We start from the raw sequence: 16,474 nt of genomic DNA on the forward strand, positions 1-16,474 counted from the left end.
ACCCTCCCAATAGATATTCTCTGCAGGAATATCTGTGTTAGTTAAATCACAGAATCTGACGTACCACTAATATAGACAAAAACTAGACAGTCCCAGAATATGTCACAGAACTGTAGTCTTATTTGTCATCCTCAAGCTGTGACAAGGTGCGTGAGGTAATGTCTTTTATTGTCACCTTGTCTCTTTAATATCTACTCCTGAAGGCATTCTGGACCAAAAAAATTCTACGCACAATACTTCAAAATTCTGCAAATTTTATTTGTCAAATAAATTTGGAAGCTCCAGCATAGCATTGGGAAGCACAGGCCACTGGCAGCACAGAGATGAGAGATCATTATGCAGCTCCCTCCCGAGACACAGACTCAGCCGTGAGGCTGCACCCAACCCAGACATAGCGCAAGGACCGAGCCTGCCCCGTAAGCATCCCAGGGCCCTGCCCCTCTGTGCCAGGTGCAGGTGGGCAGCCTCAGCAAGGCAGGATCCAAGTGGGGCTTAGTGTGGGTGATCCAGGTGTGGGTTGAGAGGGTTCTGTGTGGGGCAGTCTGGGTGTGGGGGCTCAGTGGGGGATCTGGGTGCGGGGGGATCTGGATGCATAGGGGCTTGTTGGGGGGGGTTCTGGGTGCAACGGTAATGGGACTCTGCAGGGGGTCCAGGTGAAGGTGGTTGGTGCTCAGCGGGCGTGGGGGGTCTAGATCTGGGGATAGAACTTGACATGGGGGTGTGGGTGTGTGAGATGGTGGGAGAGTGGGGCTCAGTGGGATGGGGATCCAGGTACAGCTGGATGGGCCTCGGTAGTGTGGGGATCCAGATGCGAGTAGCTCGTTGGGGTGATCCAGGTGCAGGGGGAGTGGGGCTCGTCAGGGGGTCTGGATGCACAGGGGTTGGGTGGATGGGGGAGCAGCTCCCTGTACAGTGTCCCTTCCTCTGCAGCTGAGAAGTGATGGATGCAGGAAGCATGGGGGGAGGAGTTTGCAGAGCTTCCTACAGCCAGGGGAGAAATCTGGGGATGGGTCTGACATGGCCCCGGATGCCATGCAGGGGAAGAGGAGGTCCCGTCCTCCCCAGCCCAGGTACTGGCAGCTGAGCCCAGCGCACAGTAGGAGCACCATCTGGGTCTTCTCCAGTCTCAACCCTTGCCCCACAGTTATTTACCTCTCTGCCGGCTAAATAACTAATAATAAATACCTCTGCTCTCTACCTCACACTGCTGGGGAGGGTCGCATGACCGCTCTTGTGGCTTCCTTTTGCTTTCCCATCAGAAAGTCATTTTTCTGCGGGGAAGCAAAGAAATCTGTGGGGGACATAAATTCTGCACATGCGCAGTGCACAGAATTCCTCCAGGAGTAAATATCCTGGGACCAACACGGCTACAACAACACTGCATGCTCAAGCTGTATGAACCAAAAGAGGGCAGTATTACCTCACTTTGCTGTATCTCTTTGAAAACCAATAGGCACAGGATGAGGACTGGTCTACACTAGAAGCACTACATCGGTGCAGCTGCATGCGCTGACATAGTGCCGGTGTGGACAGTGCTCAGGTTGATATATCCTGAATTGCTCGGGATGTAAGTTACATCGACTTAAGCGGTAGTGTAGACCTACCCTCAGTGTTGCATTAGCAGTGTGGACAGGAAGCTGCATATTCTGAAACTAGGAAGAACTTGCTTTACTCCGTTTACCTTGCATGCGTTTGTGACCACAGAAGAACTGCACTTCTTCATGAGATCGTGATTTTTTATTTTATTTTTTTAGATATGTGCTTAGGGTTTCTTTCTCTACTGTATTGATTGTTTTCAGGAGGGAGATGAGTGGAGCATTTACTTGATTGTATAATGTAGATAACTAGAGTTGTCACCAAGGCCAGCCCAGGTGTTGGCAAGAAGTGTGATTGGCAAAAAGTAGGTGGCACTCTTCTCTCTGTCAATACTTAATCTCAGTAGCTGGTGCTAGTTCCTCTGAATTAGTGCTAAAACAATTTGCTGGCATGATGTTAGGGGGCATTATACTGCCAAAAACCAACTTCCCAATGAATACATAAAGAATCTGAGCATGTGCAGTCATTAAAGATCCCATGAAACTTTTTGCAAGAGAACAGGTATTAGCCCAATGTCTAGTCTGTATTATAATCTGATAAATTACATTCTGCGGCCCTAAATTTCCCTTTCAATTTCAGTTGGATACAGTACTCTGCTTCACTTCTTGTCCTAAACTCCTTAGTAGTATAGTTGTGTACTGCTTAACAACTGCCATATGCCACTCCAGATTTAAGTGAAGTTTTTCCTGTGTACATAGTGTAAAAAACTCTTTGGAATCCTTCAGGATGAAACCTGCTATGGAAATGTGAGATTATTTCATCATTTCACATTTTAACTCAAAATTACTCACATGTGAACTACTGTTGTGTTTTGCTCTCTAGGAAATCCTGTATCAGCTGTTGTCACCTGCAATCTCTTTGTTGTCCCAGCACTGAGGAAAATGCAAGGCATCCTGGATCCTCGGCCCACCATTATCAAAGCCAGGGTAAGGACTTTCAAATATAGGCTATATTTAAAATATATAGCTTCTTATATCATGTTGAGATCCTGCTGTCTGACAGGTGCAGTGAGCCACCCCCACCCCCAATACTCTATCTGACTTTGGATATCTCAGCACTAGAGATATGACGATAAATTGAAGGGAATTCACAGCAGAGAATAGATCAGATGACGAAAGGAGAATGATTTGGAAAGATTTTAAAAAGCTAAATATACATTGAATTTGATTAAACAACAACTAATGGTCATAAGACAATTGCATGAAAAGATATAATGGGTGTTTACACTGAGAAGGGACAGGAATAGTTTAGGGTTGGCTTAGAGGTTGCTATTGGAGGCCCTTTCTCCATTCTCCTTCCCAACCCCAGCGGTGAGTGTAAAATTTCCACCATGCCTCTTCCAAGCTACTGTCAGCCCAGGGAAAGGGGAGACTGGATCAAGGAATCAAGCAAATCCCAGTTTCCTGCATAACAGTCCAGAGAGTCCTGTTAGGCCTGTCAAACCGGCCCATCCACAAACTTGCAAATTTGCTCATTTAACATAATTCCTAGCTTCATTTAATGATCATTTTAGCTCCTGAAATCACTACAAGATGGATCCATGTTTTTCACTTACACATTGCTGCATCTCTGTTCCATTTTTCCCAGACCTTTTACTTTGAATGATGGGTAATATCAATCTCATTCATGCATGTTTCTGCCAGTGCAGGTTGCAATTCACTGAGCAATGGAGGCCATTTAACACTTATGAATTTCATAAGCAGCTGGGTTTCCCACTAGCTCATTCCTCCAGCCATTTTCTGGATTTGGAAGGGGGCTAAACTTTTCCGGGCTGGAATTTTCTATAGGTACTGTGCCATTGTTGAACTTGGCAATGTTTCTATGAAGTGCTGCCATTTCATTGGATGTACCAGCTGTGCATAGGGTACCACTGAAGATGTACATGGTCCACTAAGCAATAGTGAAGCAAGTCAAAAAGTACTGCACTGATGTCTAATCCAAGAAGGATAAGAAAAGCAATCCTAGCAGTTCAGCAAGAAGTGATGGTGTTCCAAGCTGACACTCGTAAGCTTGCAGCTGACATAATGTACTAAAATGTTTAAAGGTCACTGATGTCATATTGCTGTTACATTTAAAAGAACTGACTGTCCAAAGCCCAGAACTATGGCAGGGGCAGGGGTTTGTTTTTTTTACCAGAATTTTGAGTGCACGTAGGATCTAGGAAGGTCAGAGACATAGTATAAGAACATAAGAAAGGCAGTGCCTGAAAGAGTAGCTCAGACAATTGCAGGAAGGGCTGCCTGTGGGAGGGCACAGGATGTGGTGAGTTTAAGCACGTGGACTGAAATTATGAAAAGAAAAAGAGGGAAAGCAAAGGAGATTTCTGTTAAGCTTTTCTCAGCTGTTAAGTTTGTATAGAAGGATTACCTAGAGATGCAGGAAACATATAGTCAACCCAACTTACTTAACCTATCAGAATGCTCTTTGTTCACATCAGAATGTTGAATGAAAATAGGAAGGTTCTGAGATAGTGTCTATAAAATCACTGTTGTGTCCATGTTTCTCTCCTCTTAATGATGTCTGTTTTAAATTTCCTCAGTTTAGAAAAAATCTATGGACTTGTAAACTGTCAGTGCTGCAAACGCTACCTGCAATCTCAACAGCAAGCTCTATTCTTTCTGTCTCTCAACCAGTCATGCCACTCTGTCCAGTGATCCTATCAGATTTCACAAGGATTGGGCTGTAGGAAGTGCTGATGGTGATTAAATAGATGTCACTCTTCCCTCTGAGTCAATACCCAACTGATACCACAGACTGTCATTAGTGGGAGCTGCACTGTTCGAAGCACCATCTTTCGAATGAGATATAAGCCTGAGATCCTGACCACTTGACTTGTCCATGGAATTTTTGACAGTAGTAGGGAGTATTAGTTCTTGGGTTTTAGACAGACTCTGACAATCCTGTTGCTGATGACTGAGGCAGAATAAAGTCTAGCTTGTCTAATGAAATGTGAATGACAGTCTGTTTCTTCTTCCTCTCTTTGCTTCTCCTGCAGTTATCATGTGATGTAAAATTGGATCCTCGCCCAGAATACCATCGGTGCATACTGACTTGGCATCACCAAGAACCACTGCCTTGGGCACAGAGTACAGGTTAGCCACTTATGTAGGCTGACACAACCACATACAGGCTCCCAAACACCCACCATTACAAACAATCAAACACATACACATATTACACACTTATGCGTATAACTGCACATTTGCCAACAGACACATGCACACACATATACCTGCACATACTTACATGCAAGTTCACTGATGCTGTAGAACACACGCTTGCTAGCCTACTCCAATTTTTTACACGATCGCTTGCCTTCATGCTCCCTGACACACATTCATTTGCATACACACAACCTGCCCATTTACACATGTTCTTTTGCAAAAACATTCACTCACACTTGTTTATGCTCGCTCACAGACATGCACTTCCTCACATGCTCACTTCCACACTCATACATTGACTAAATACAAGTAGGGGCATTGATGGGAGCTGGCTGATTGAATTTCATTCCAAATAAACAGAGATGTTGCTAGCTGAATGGGAGAAACATCTAGTCGAGATAGCTGAGGGTGGTATCTATTCTCTCAATCAAGAAGATATGCCACTTTTTACACAAGATTTGCAATCTGGGAATGCTGTTCGATCCTCAGCTGCTCTGCTCCTAGATTTCTAGGTAGAAGAAGTACTTGAGTAGTTTTTCTATCGGCATGTGGCTAGTAGGTTGACCTTGCCTATCTCTCAGATGGATGTAGATCATGCTGCAGTTACCCATGTTTTTGTCACCTCCAGATTGGTTTAAAACAATACATCCTACATGAAGTTTTTCTTGGAAACTACCTGGAGACTTGTTAGTATTGATTGTGTCTCACTGCTTACATAGGTAGATTTCACACACGGAGCTCTACACCATTGATTCCAAAGACTGAACAGGCACTTTTACAGATGCAATTCAAGATGTTGATTTTTATCTGTAAAGCTTTACATGCTTTAGTTCCTCGTTATTTTATGCACTACCTCTTTTCTCATGTTCCAGGCAGACAGTTGATACCAACTGGAATGCTCTCACTGTCAGTCCCTAGGTTTGAACACCAAGAAGTCAAAGGCAGGGTATTCTCTGTTGGGACTTTTGCCTCTGTATTTTGCTTCACAACTGGTCCAGAAGAGCTGAAATTGTTCACTTTCACAACATATTGCAAGGCTGGGGGTGTCAAATGGGAGTGGGAGTTCTGAGCTCTTTTGAGCGGATGAATTATGTAGATTGTGCTAGGTTTTTAGTTATTGTATGAAATGGATTAGATACTCTTACAAATTGTAAGATAACTATGGTGTCAGTGGAAACTGGTGGGAAGGCAACCTGAAAATGGGAAGATTTGAGAACACAGATGGAAAGGTGGGGGAGGTTTAGGTTGGATATTAGGAAAAACTTTTTCACTAGGAGGGTGGTGAAGCACTGGGATGGTCTACCTAGGGAGGTGGTGGAATCTCCTTCCTTAGAAGTTGTTAAGGTCAGGCTTGGCAAAGCCTTGGCTGGGATGATTTAGTTGGGGATAGGTCCTGCTTTGAGCAGGGGGTTGGACTAGATGACCTCCTGAGGTCCCTTCCAACCCTGAGATTCTATGATTCTATGTGGGGTAGTAAGGGGGAGAAATGTGGGAGCTTGGATGGCAAGGAGGACAAGTGAGTGAATGGAAGTTTGGAGAACCTGGAAAAAGTAGGCTGAGAAATTCTCTCTCCTGGGTATTCTGTAGGTATTTGCCATGTGTCCATTGAGTATCCAGACCCCACGCTCCATGACTAAATTAGCTCCATGATTCTCCTCCTAAGAATAGCCCTTTTTTCCATCTTCATATATTGTGGGAGTAGTAGTGTTAACCATAGTATTTCTCTCATTCTGCTCTAGGGAATCAGATGAGCAGTCGTCTGATGAGTATGCGTAGTGCCAATGGACTGTTGATGCTACCTCCAAAGACAGAGCAGTATGTGGAGCTTCACAAGGGCGAGGTGGTGGATGTTATGGTCATCGGAAGGCTATGATGTCACCAGCAAGAGTGAAGCTTTGATGCATGTCCACATATCATTGACTGTATCCTGTAATATGCAACGGCACAGCTAGTTTTTCTGATTTGGATAAAAGTTGATCAGTATAGTCAACATCTTGAACTATATTTCAAATGGAATTTAAATAAATACCTTTTAAAAAAAACTTTAAAAAAACAAATCTTAACAAAGAAATTTATTCTGATTATATCAAAGCAACTTTTTCCTTTCTTGCAATTGCTTTGTGTGTTCAATGCTAGTTCTGATAGCAGTAGCTTTTAGTAGACAGCAGTAGGTGCCTGCAGAACTTGTGTTTTTTCTCATCTTTAAGATACAACTAATGCTCTTAAAACAAGGCTGTCTGCTTATTTATACTAGCGTAGACAACACTTGGATTTCCCTTATTAGTATGCTTCATAACTGCTTCACAGAGAGCTTCTGCTTGTTCTTTATCTTGTATCTCGTGTTGATGTGCACAGTGCCAAAAGCAGAGTGGCTGCACTGGGAACCCGATCAAGCCCCGAGGTTTCCTCCCTCGCTGCGCGTTCAGGGATATCTCTCGGCCCAACAGCCACCCAGCTCAGTACTCTTGGGCAGTAACTGGATACCTTTTATTTGAACAAACAAAAAAAATTGCTTCCTTAAGTGCTGACAGCCTTTTTAACCAATACATTTAAAATGTACAGAACTAAAAACTAAAAAAAAAAAAATCAAAGACTGATCTTGTACAGATATTAATGTTACCAGCATTCATGTGGAAATCAAATGAGCAAAGAAATAAAACTAATGTTAAACAACTCTGTACCATAACATTTTCTGTAATGATATTGAAACTTAAATGAATAAAAAAAATTCCTTGATCATTATTTAAAATTTCACCGTTTTAGCCTTGTTGTTTGAAAATAGGGAATAATGTTTCTTTCAATTTTGGGGGGAATGGCTGGGATAAAAGGAATTGTCTAGGGTGATATAATGAGTGAACTGAAATTAGACCAAAAAGACATTTAGAGTGTTCTAAGTGTAAGATCTGTGGAATAGTCTCCCAGTTGAAGAGGTGGAAGAACCTATGACTGGGTAATTTAAAACTAAACTAGAAAAGGCACTGAAGAATGTGCTGTGCTTTTGTTGAATTTCATGACAATTCTGCACTAATCCCTGAGATGTACTAGAGGTGGCATGACCTAGTACTATAGGTCCTTTCTCTCCTTTTCATGAATCTTTGATTAATACCTTGTCCATTCACATCTTGCCCAAATTGTGTGCTCTGGTGTTCTATGTATAGCTGCAGAGTCCATAAATTACATCCCTTTAGAATGATCCTACACTGTGGAGTCTCTGCTATCATGCCTGCTCCATTAATGAAGTCAGACCAATTCTGCTGTAGTAGTTTTGTAGTTAAGGTCCTGGAGGAGAACTAAGAAGATCTGGTTTCAGTTCCTGACTGCCACAGACTCTGCCACTGTGTGACTTTGGGCACACTTAATTGCTCTGTGCCACAGTTCTCCCTCTAAATGGAGATAATATTTATCTGCCTCACAGGGATGCTAGGGGTGCTAGCACAGGGGTGCTAGGATAAATACATTAACATTTATGAGATGCTCAGATACTGGTTCTGCAATGATGGGGACCACAGAAATACCTAGTGAGAGAGACCTAAAGTAACAAGCCTTTGCAAAATGCACTGGAAGGTGAGACTCTTAAATATGATGCAGACAAATTATTATTACATCAGTTACAAGGCAAATATCAGACAGCATAGAAAATAAAAATATGATTTATTAACCACATTACTAAGAACAATCTGATGGCAGGTTGTTCATAGTGTTGGAACATTTTGTTAGAGAAAGATAGCAAGACTCAAGAAAATGTACAAGTAGCCACCTTAGGCCTGGTCTTTTTTACAAAATTTCACTCTGTCTGAATATGGCTGTGAACAAGCATGTTAACTAACACAATGTTGAACATTATGTATCAGTCAGTGTAGAACAAGCCAACTCATCTCAACAACCAGCTAACCATCATTGTGTATAACTAAAACATTTAAAGGTAAAAATGCCAGGGAACAGTCATGTCGTAGCTACAGTAACTGGTTTGGCACATTATTCATGTTTGGCCAGACCCTATTCCGTCAAAGTTTCTGAGAATCCCCTCACATGTGGATTAGTATCCAGGGCAACAGGGTGTGTTGTGTAGGTGGCTCAGGAAGTTGGTAATAGGCTGTGGAGCCTTTTAAATCACTTTCTACCAAGCCTAGATTGTTAGTGACCGAACAGCGTTACTATCTGAACAATATTTCTTGGCCTGTGTAAAATAGATTGATAAACTCAGAACAGTTCCTAGTGGACAGATGTTCACATAATAATTTACAGTCTTGTTGGCAGCTTCGAAAAAGAAGTCAAGGAATGATGGGTCTCGATCCTCTCACACAGGCTCAGGAATGAGAAAGTGGTAGGTCAGTTTGAGGGGTATTTGCACTAATTTTACCTCTCCAGCGGATAATCAGAGTATTTCAGACCCAGAACTATCAACAGGGTAACGTTCATCATAACTCAATATAATACTAGAAAATATAAAAAGTGACAGAAGGTAGGGCTTGTATTTTGGCTTTTCTGTTTTTCTTTTTTGACTTGGTTCCCCACTTGTCTTGTAGTCTTGGGATTTCTTCAGCACTGTATACAAGGCAATGCACAGCAGTAGAAGCTTATGTAAGAGTCTTTCTAAGTCATATTCATCCAATTGGGCTAATCCTACAGTGACTTATGTGCTTACTGGCGTCCTGATACCAGAACCTTTACTGGGACTATGGGTAATATCACGTATAGAAATTTGCTGCACTGAATTGGACAACTGGAAGGATAAGATGACCTAATAGAGCTTTTCCACTACTAATCTCTAAGATTCTAAGTACAATTGCAACCTTCATTCTATACTGTAGAGTGATATTCAACTACATCAACTCTCATGTTACATGGAGGAGATCAACTGCCTTTAGGGAAGTGGATGACTCAGAGGACTGTTAGTGGAAAATTAATCTTTAACCTTTCTGTGACTAGTTCAAATCTGGCCTGAAGTGTTTGTAACTGAAAGTTATCATCTGAAGGCTCCTAGGTGGTCTATATGAACTGTATTGGAGGAAGGGTCTTCTCAGTTCCCAAAGGGCAGATTTCAGCAACACAGAAACCACAGTTTAATTGACTGCATTACTGACAGGATGAGCATACAAGCCAAGGACTTAACTCTTCTTTTATGGGGAGAGATGGAGCCACTACATGCAGTGGTGTGAAGAAGCTTGTACTGCTGCTGTCTATGATGTAGTTCTTCCACAGATAAATCAGAGATGTCAACTTAGCTTCTTTCACAAGCCATACAGTAACTTTTAAAAATTGTAGTATCCCAGCAGTTACAGTATCCCTGCATTTACTTTCCCTTCCATGATATTTCTTTACTGTTATTTTCATATTTGCTTCAGCACAGCCCAGGACCCGAAACTGTCCGTTTTCCCTCCACTGTGATTGGCCAAGAAGTGACTGAATTTCAGTGATGAGTTAGAGTCCAGAGGGAGACTTCTTACTTTATGTGTAGTTGGAGGCTAGGATGCATGGTATTTAGACAATAAAGGCAGAGATGGAAGGAAGAGATGCCTGGAGGATAGATGGGACTGAACCTTTCTGCCAGAAAACAATGAGATTTTGGTGAGTAGGTGAGCTTTTCACTCTGAGTCAGTACTGAATCCAGTATGATGCCAAGCTGTTGCAGATAGTAGGTTTGGGTTGGTTGGTTTTGGGAGGTGGGGGTTCAAACCAAGGTTCTCAACATTTATGATTACTAAATATTTCCATGTCCTTTATCATGAGTTAGGATCATAACCCCCATGTCCTGACTAAATTCCTCTTTGTGTAACCACATTTTCCCTCTCTAACCATCACCAGCAATTTCAATTTCTTTCTCCACCCCAGTTTCCTCCACTGCCCCAACAGTGCCCACCTTGACTACTCACTGGTTCACTTCTCCTATGCTGTCTTCCACATCTCACACACACAATGCCCTTCTGAATCTGCCATGTAGTGCCCAATCCTCCTCATAACCTGATGTGACAATGAGGCCAACTGACAAGGCCTATCTCCAAGAGAGATGCTGTAATAGATTTAAGGTCTTTGGACTATGCACCACCTAACAAAAGTCATGCTAAGAAGAACCTAATACATACTGGGACCTTTGTTTTGAGCCTTTTTTTTTTCTTTGAGAATGGGACTATTGTTGATATATTTCTGGGTTACAATTATTTGGGTTAAAAGACTGATTACAGAAATTCTTTCCAGAGTTTTTCAAGGACTGAGAAGCTTTCCAAGGACTATACAGTTATAAAAAGCTAAAGGATTCTGAAGTTAAGGGAGCATTTTTGCCAACTTTGGTCTATTGGCATTTCAATATCTTTTTTTTCTTTCCTATCCTTATTTATGGCATGAAGCTTACTGTACATCAGGTCAAAACTGTTCCTTTTAAGAAAGTTAACCCTAGCCAGTCCTGGATTAGTATCAGCCTGCTCATCTGACACTGGCTCAGCTGGCTTTTGGCCACAGGAAAGAGGAAGAAACTTAGTGGAACAGCCAGGCCTCATCTTTACATCAGTCTTCCATCCTGATCTCAGATAAACCAGGAACTGAGACAAGAATAAGGAGATACTAGCTTCAACCCATATCTGACTGTAAAAGCATTTTTTTCCTGTCCCCCTGCTTTTTTGCGCTTCTTTTTGTACTTGTTTGTCTTTGGGGAGACTGATTTTTGTGCGTTGTGAATAAAGTTAATGTGACTACCATTTAAGAAAACTGTTTTTGGGGAAGGGAGGGGTTTGTTGTTTGTTTGGTTTTTTTAAATTTATAATTCTCCTTTCCTCTTATGTTCATAGAATGAAAGGTTTATATGATGATGTGAGTTTTGAGATATTATGCCTTAGAACATAAGAATGAACCCTGGAAACTCTCAACCCAGGGAGAGAGAGGGCTAAGGGAGCTTTAAGTTACCTTTGCTCCCTACTGATCCTTGGCTGTTCCAGAGGCTAGAGAGGCCCCCAGCATACCTTTGCCAACCCTAAGAGCCTATCTAAGTTACAGCCACCGCTCCATGCTGGTCTGTGAGCTGCAGCGCTGCCTGGAATATCTTCAAGCACTTGGTGTCTGCGGCCAGCCAGCAGCAGAGACAGTCTCCTGACAACCCAATGAAACCTGGTCCTGACAGAAGCTCTCTAATTAACCTTGCCACCTGATTGGCTACAGGCTGACACTTATGCTCAGTAGCAGTACCAGTCCAATGGCTATTCAACACATTCTAGCCTGTACTTATTGAAGCACTGGGGATGGGAAAGTGTGGGCCTGCCCACATCTAAAGGCCCCCCTCCTCACATTCTCCCCTGCAACTGTGCTTGGTCCTGTCTCTGCCTCCACTGTCTCTAGCCTTGCTCCTGCTCTAGCCACAGCCTGTACCTGCTCCTGCTCCAGCCCCCAGTTCCTTCCTGATCTCTGACTTCCGGCTCAGATCTTCGGCTCAGATCTTCAGCTCCACCTTCTGATTACGATTCCTTCATCTTAGGCTTTGATCTTTGACTCTTGGTTACGACTCCTGGACCTGCCACATTGGGATTCAGCTCTAACTGGTAGGCCAGACTCTTGCTCCAGACACTAAGCCAGACCACTCACAGCTAAGTCACTTATAGTTTGAGCAACTCAAAAGATTGAACAAGTGCGCGTAACGGCTGGACTGCCCTTCAGATGGATTCTGCAGAGGCAGTTGTGTCTCTGTTGGACATCATGGCAATTCTGCAGACCTTATAGGCCCAGGTTATGGCCTTGCAGGTACAAATTGCAGCCCTACATGTTCAAACCATCCTGTCCATAGCTGCTGCCCTGGCTTCTAGGGAGCCAGGGATTCCAATGAGAGAGAAGTTTGATGGGGACCATAACAACATCTGCAGTTTCAGGAATCATTGCTGGGTCCTGTTTATGCTTTGGCCCCAGTCATTCTCCACTGACCAGACCCGAGTAGGACTTATTACTAGACTACTAACTGAGGATGCCTTGGCCTGGCCATCTCCCCTCCTGGAGACTTTTAGCCCTCTGCTGAAGCAGTTCAAAGAGTTCGTCAAAACTATGGCAATTGTGTTTGGTGATCCGAATCACACACGATCTACCAAGAATGCACTTCAGAGGCAGTGACAGGGAAACAGATCAGTCACTAAGTTTGCCACAGAGTCCCAGCACCTGGCAGCAGACACTAAATGGAACAAGGTGACAAACTGCTCCCATATCCAATGTGCCCTAAGCAAGGACATAAAGAATGAGCTGGCACAGGTGGAGCTGCCACCCAACCTGGATGCCTTCGTCAAGTTGTGTATCAGTATTGATGACCGCCCGACCAAACACCGGCTGGAGAGAGAGTCGAGGCATTGCTCCCCTTCCTGTTCTCATCACAAGGGCCCAGTAAGATCTAATGCAGAGAAGGGCTGGCATCATGCTTTGGGCTTATGCCTGTATTGTGGGGAATTTGGATGCTATACTGTGGCATGCCCCACTAAGAATCAAGCCGTGTTTTCACCAGAAAGACTCCTGGCCTCAGCTCCAATAAAGAGAGGTCTGGGCTGAGCCTGTGTTCTCTCCCTCACAACAGGACCTTGAATTGCTCCTTGTCTATCAGCATCCTGACTATGGATGGATTCCATGCCAGTACCCTCCAACTCTGCCTTTGGCTACAACATCCTACCATAACAGAGCTCAAGCTGAGGGCATGCACAGGCCTAGGGGCTTCCAACAATTTCATGGATTTAAACTTCGCCCAGGTTCACAACGTTACAACTCTGCAGGAAACCATCCCCAATTTGATGGAGTCTATTGACAGATCCCTCCTCTCCTCTGGCCTGGTTACTCATCAAACAGCACCCTTGATGGTTACAATGCTCCAGCGTCACTGGGATATTCTACCATTCATTCTGATCCATGCACCTCACTCCTCCATCATCTTCTGCATTCCTTGGCTCATCACCCATAATCTATGCATCCGCTGGGGGCCAGGCACAGCACACTTCACATCAAGACTCCACCATCAATTTTGCGTCCCAAAAACGAGTGCTGGACCAGAAGCCCCCTGCAATCTTTGCCAGCTACCTGAGAATTCAGAGACCAAAGGAGGTACACTGAAGGGGACTGCTGCCATCCCTGCAACTCCATGAAAAGAGGGCAGATGCTTTGCCACCCCATCATAATTATGATTCTCCAATTGACCTGCAACCCAGAGCCAAGATTCCTGTTGGCTGCATACAGTCCCTCTCAGAATCTGAACTCCAGATGCTCTGGGATTACCTCCGTGACACCTTAGAGAAGGGGATTCATTTGCCCGCACACACACACATCTCAAGTGGGGGCTCCAATCTTCTTTGTGGCAAAGAAGGATGGCTCCTTATACCCTTGTGTTGACTATCGAGCTCTGAACAAGGTGATAGTCTGAAACTGCTCCCCTTGCCATTTATTAATGAACTCTTTGAGAGGCTCTACTCAGCCAAGATTTTTTACTAAGTCGGACCTACATGGGGCCTACAACCTGGTCTGAATCAGAGAAGGTGATGAATGGAAGACTGTTCCACACCCAATATGGACATTTTGAAGAGTTAGTTGTGCCTTTTAGGTTGTGTAGCACTCCGGCAACATTTCAATATTTCATCAATAATATCTTTTGTGACATATCGGACCAGTTTGTGGTTATTTATTTGGATGACATTCTTGCTTTTTCTGAAAACCAGGTACTGCATGATCAACATGTGCTCCACACGCTTAACAGACTCCACCAAAACCATCTGTACTCCAGACTGATGAAATGTGAGTTTGACAGAGACACAGTCAAGTTCCTCGGGTATACTGTTTTCCCCGAAGGGCTAACAATGGATCAATGGAAAGTATTTGCCATCTCTGGATGGAATGCCCTAAAGGACATAAGAGGCATTCAGTAGTTTCTTTGGTTTGCCAATTTCTATAAGCATTTTGTCAAAGGATTCTCTCACCTAGTTGCCTCAATAACTGTGTTTCTTTGAAAGGGAGTTCATTTCATCTGGTTACCAGAAGCACACTTCACATTTGATCAGCTAAAAAGATCTTTTACCTCAGCTCCCATTCTTGTGTACCTGGATCCTGCCCAGCCCTTCACCATTGAGGCAAATCCTTTTAACTTTGCCATCTGAGCCATTCTGACAATGTACTGGCTCACATAACTAATTCCATCCCTGTGCCTCCAATCCCTGCTCAGAAGAGTTATGATATCTAGGGCAAAGAGTTACTTGCCATAAAGGCAGATTTTGAAGAATTGGTGACACCTTCCAGAAGGAGCTTTGTTCCTGGTCCAGATCCTTACTGACCACATATATGCTGAGTCAGACATAGCTCCCTTGGGTACCATTTTACACCCATCCAGTTTTCTCCAAGGGACAGCAAACAGGAACCTGATACCCCTCTTCTGGTCCCTGCTTCCCCAAGACCTCCATGCTACTAAGAGCTATCAGACTCTAGATCAGGGGTGGGCAACTTTTTGGCCTGAGGGCCACATCAGGGTTCCGAAACTGTATGGAGGGCTGGGTAGGGAAGGCTGTGCCTCCCCAAATAGCCTGGCCCCTGCCCCCTAGCCGCACCCTCCCACTTCCTGCCCCCTGACTGCCCCCCTCAGAACCCCTGACCCATCCAACCCCCCCCTGCTCCCAGTCACCTCCCCACCCCCTCCCAGGACCCCCCGCCCCTAACCGTCCCCCTGGGACCCCACCCCCTATCCAACCCCCCTGCTCCCTGTCTCCTGACTGCCCCGCCCCCATCCACACCCCTGCCCCCGACAACCCCCCTGGGACTCCCACACCTATCTAACCACCCACTGCTCCCTGTCCCCTGACTGCCCCCCGGTACCCCCTGCCCCTTATCCAACCCCCTCACTCCCTGCCCCCTTACCATGCCACTCAGAGCACCAGGACTGGCAGCCGCGCCGCCTGGCTGGAGCCAGCCACGCCGCCATGCAGTCTAGAGCACATGGGCAGGCCGGCGGTTCTTGCAGCCATGCTGCCCAGCAGGAGCTCACCGCCTCTCCACCCAGAGCGCTGGTGGCATGGCAAGCTGAGGCTGAGGGGGAGGGGGGACAGCAGGGGAGGGGCTGGGAGCTAGCTGGGAGCTCAAGGGCCGGGCAGGAGGGTCCCGCAGGCCGGATGTGGCCTGCAGGCCGTAGTTTGCCTACCTCTGCTCTAGATGGTCCTAACATTCTGCCCCACTCAAGATTTCACTTGAAGGATGGTCTGTTGTATGGCAGAAGGTGCTTTTATACCCCAGAGAGACAGCCCAGACTCAAGTCTGTAGAATTTCTGGTGGCTATGGTTGAGTACTGACAGTAAAAATAATGCCCCTTCGTGGGTGCCTGCTAGTGCGCCACAGGACCTAACTTCAGGAGGTATTTCTGAAGGAATGCATGTATGAGTTCTAGAGCATGGACATTTTCTATCAGCTCCCATGATTGTGCTTCTGATCCATAGCACACCCAGTCCATCAGATATTAGTGTTTGCCACTTGGACTCTAGAATTTCCTGGACCTCATACTCCTGTTGGCCTTGGATATCTACTAGAGGTGGTGGTGGAGTGGAGTGAACAGGAAAGGAATCTCCATATAGGATTTTAGAAGAGACACATGGAAAACTGGGTGGACCATCTAGCAATTGAAGCCTAAATGCTACAGGGTTAATTGGTCCTGCTATCTTAAATGGGCCCAGGTACTGATGATCCAATTTGGCTGAGGGACAGATGGATTTTAGATGTTTGAAAGAAAACCA

General features: G+C 44.7%; 1 protein-coding gene across 9 annotated transcripts in view; it reads left to right on the forward strand.

Annotated features, from left to right (window-relative positions):
- Positions 1-7,450, forward strand: part of GPHN (gephyrin) — a 588,066-nt gene extending 580,616 nt beyond the window's left edge. For 5 of the 9 annotated variants that reach the window (XM_084630610.1, XM_084630611.1, XM_084630613.1 and 2 more), the window contains 3 exons: positions 2,419-2,522; positions 4,592-4,688; positions 6,500-7,450. In XM_084630610.1, the coding sequence (XP_084486736.1) occupies positions 2,419-2,522; positions 4,592-4,688; positions 6,500-6,633 (335 nt within the window). In that variant the 3' untranslated portion in view covers positions 6,634-7,450. The remainder of the gene's footprint in view (positions 1-2,418; positions 2,523-4,591; positions 4,689-6,499) is intronic. The other 4 variants (XM_084630612.1, XM_084630614.1, XM_084630615.1 and 1 more) reach the window with 2 other exon arrangements.
- The last annotated feature ends 9,024 nt before the right edge of the window (positions 7,451-16,474 follow it).

This window comes from Lepidochelys olivacea (assembly GCF_965140295.1).
Source record: "Lepidochelys olivacea isolate rLepOli2 genome assembly, chromosome: 6".
Lineage (NCBI taxonomy): Eukaryota > Metazoa > Chordata > Testudines > Cheloniidae > Lepidochelys > Lepidochelys olivacea.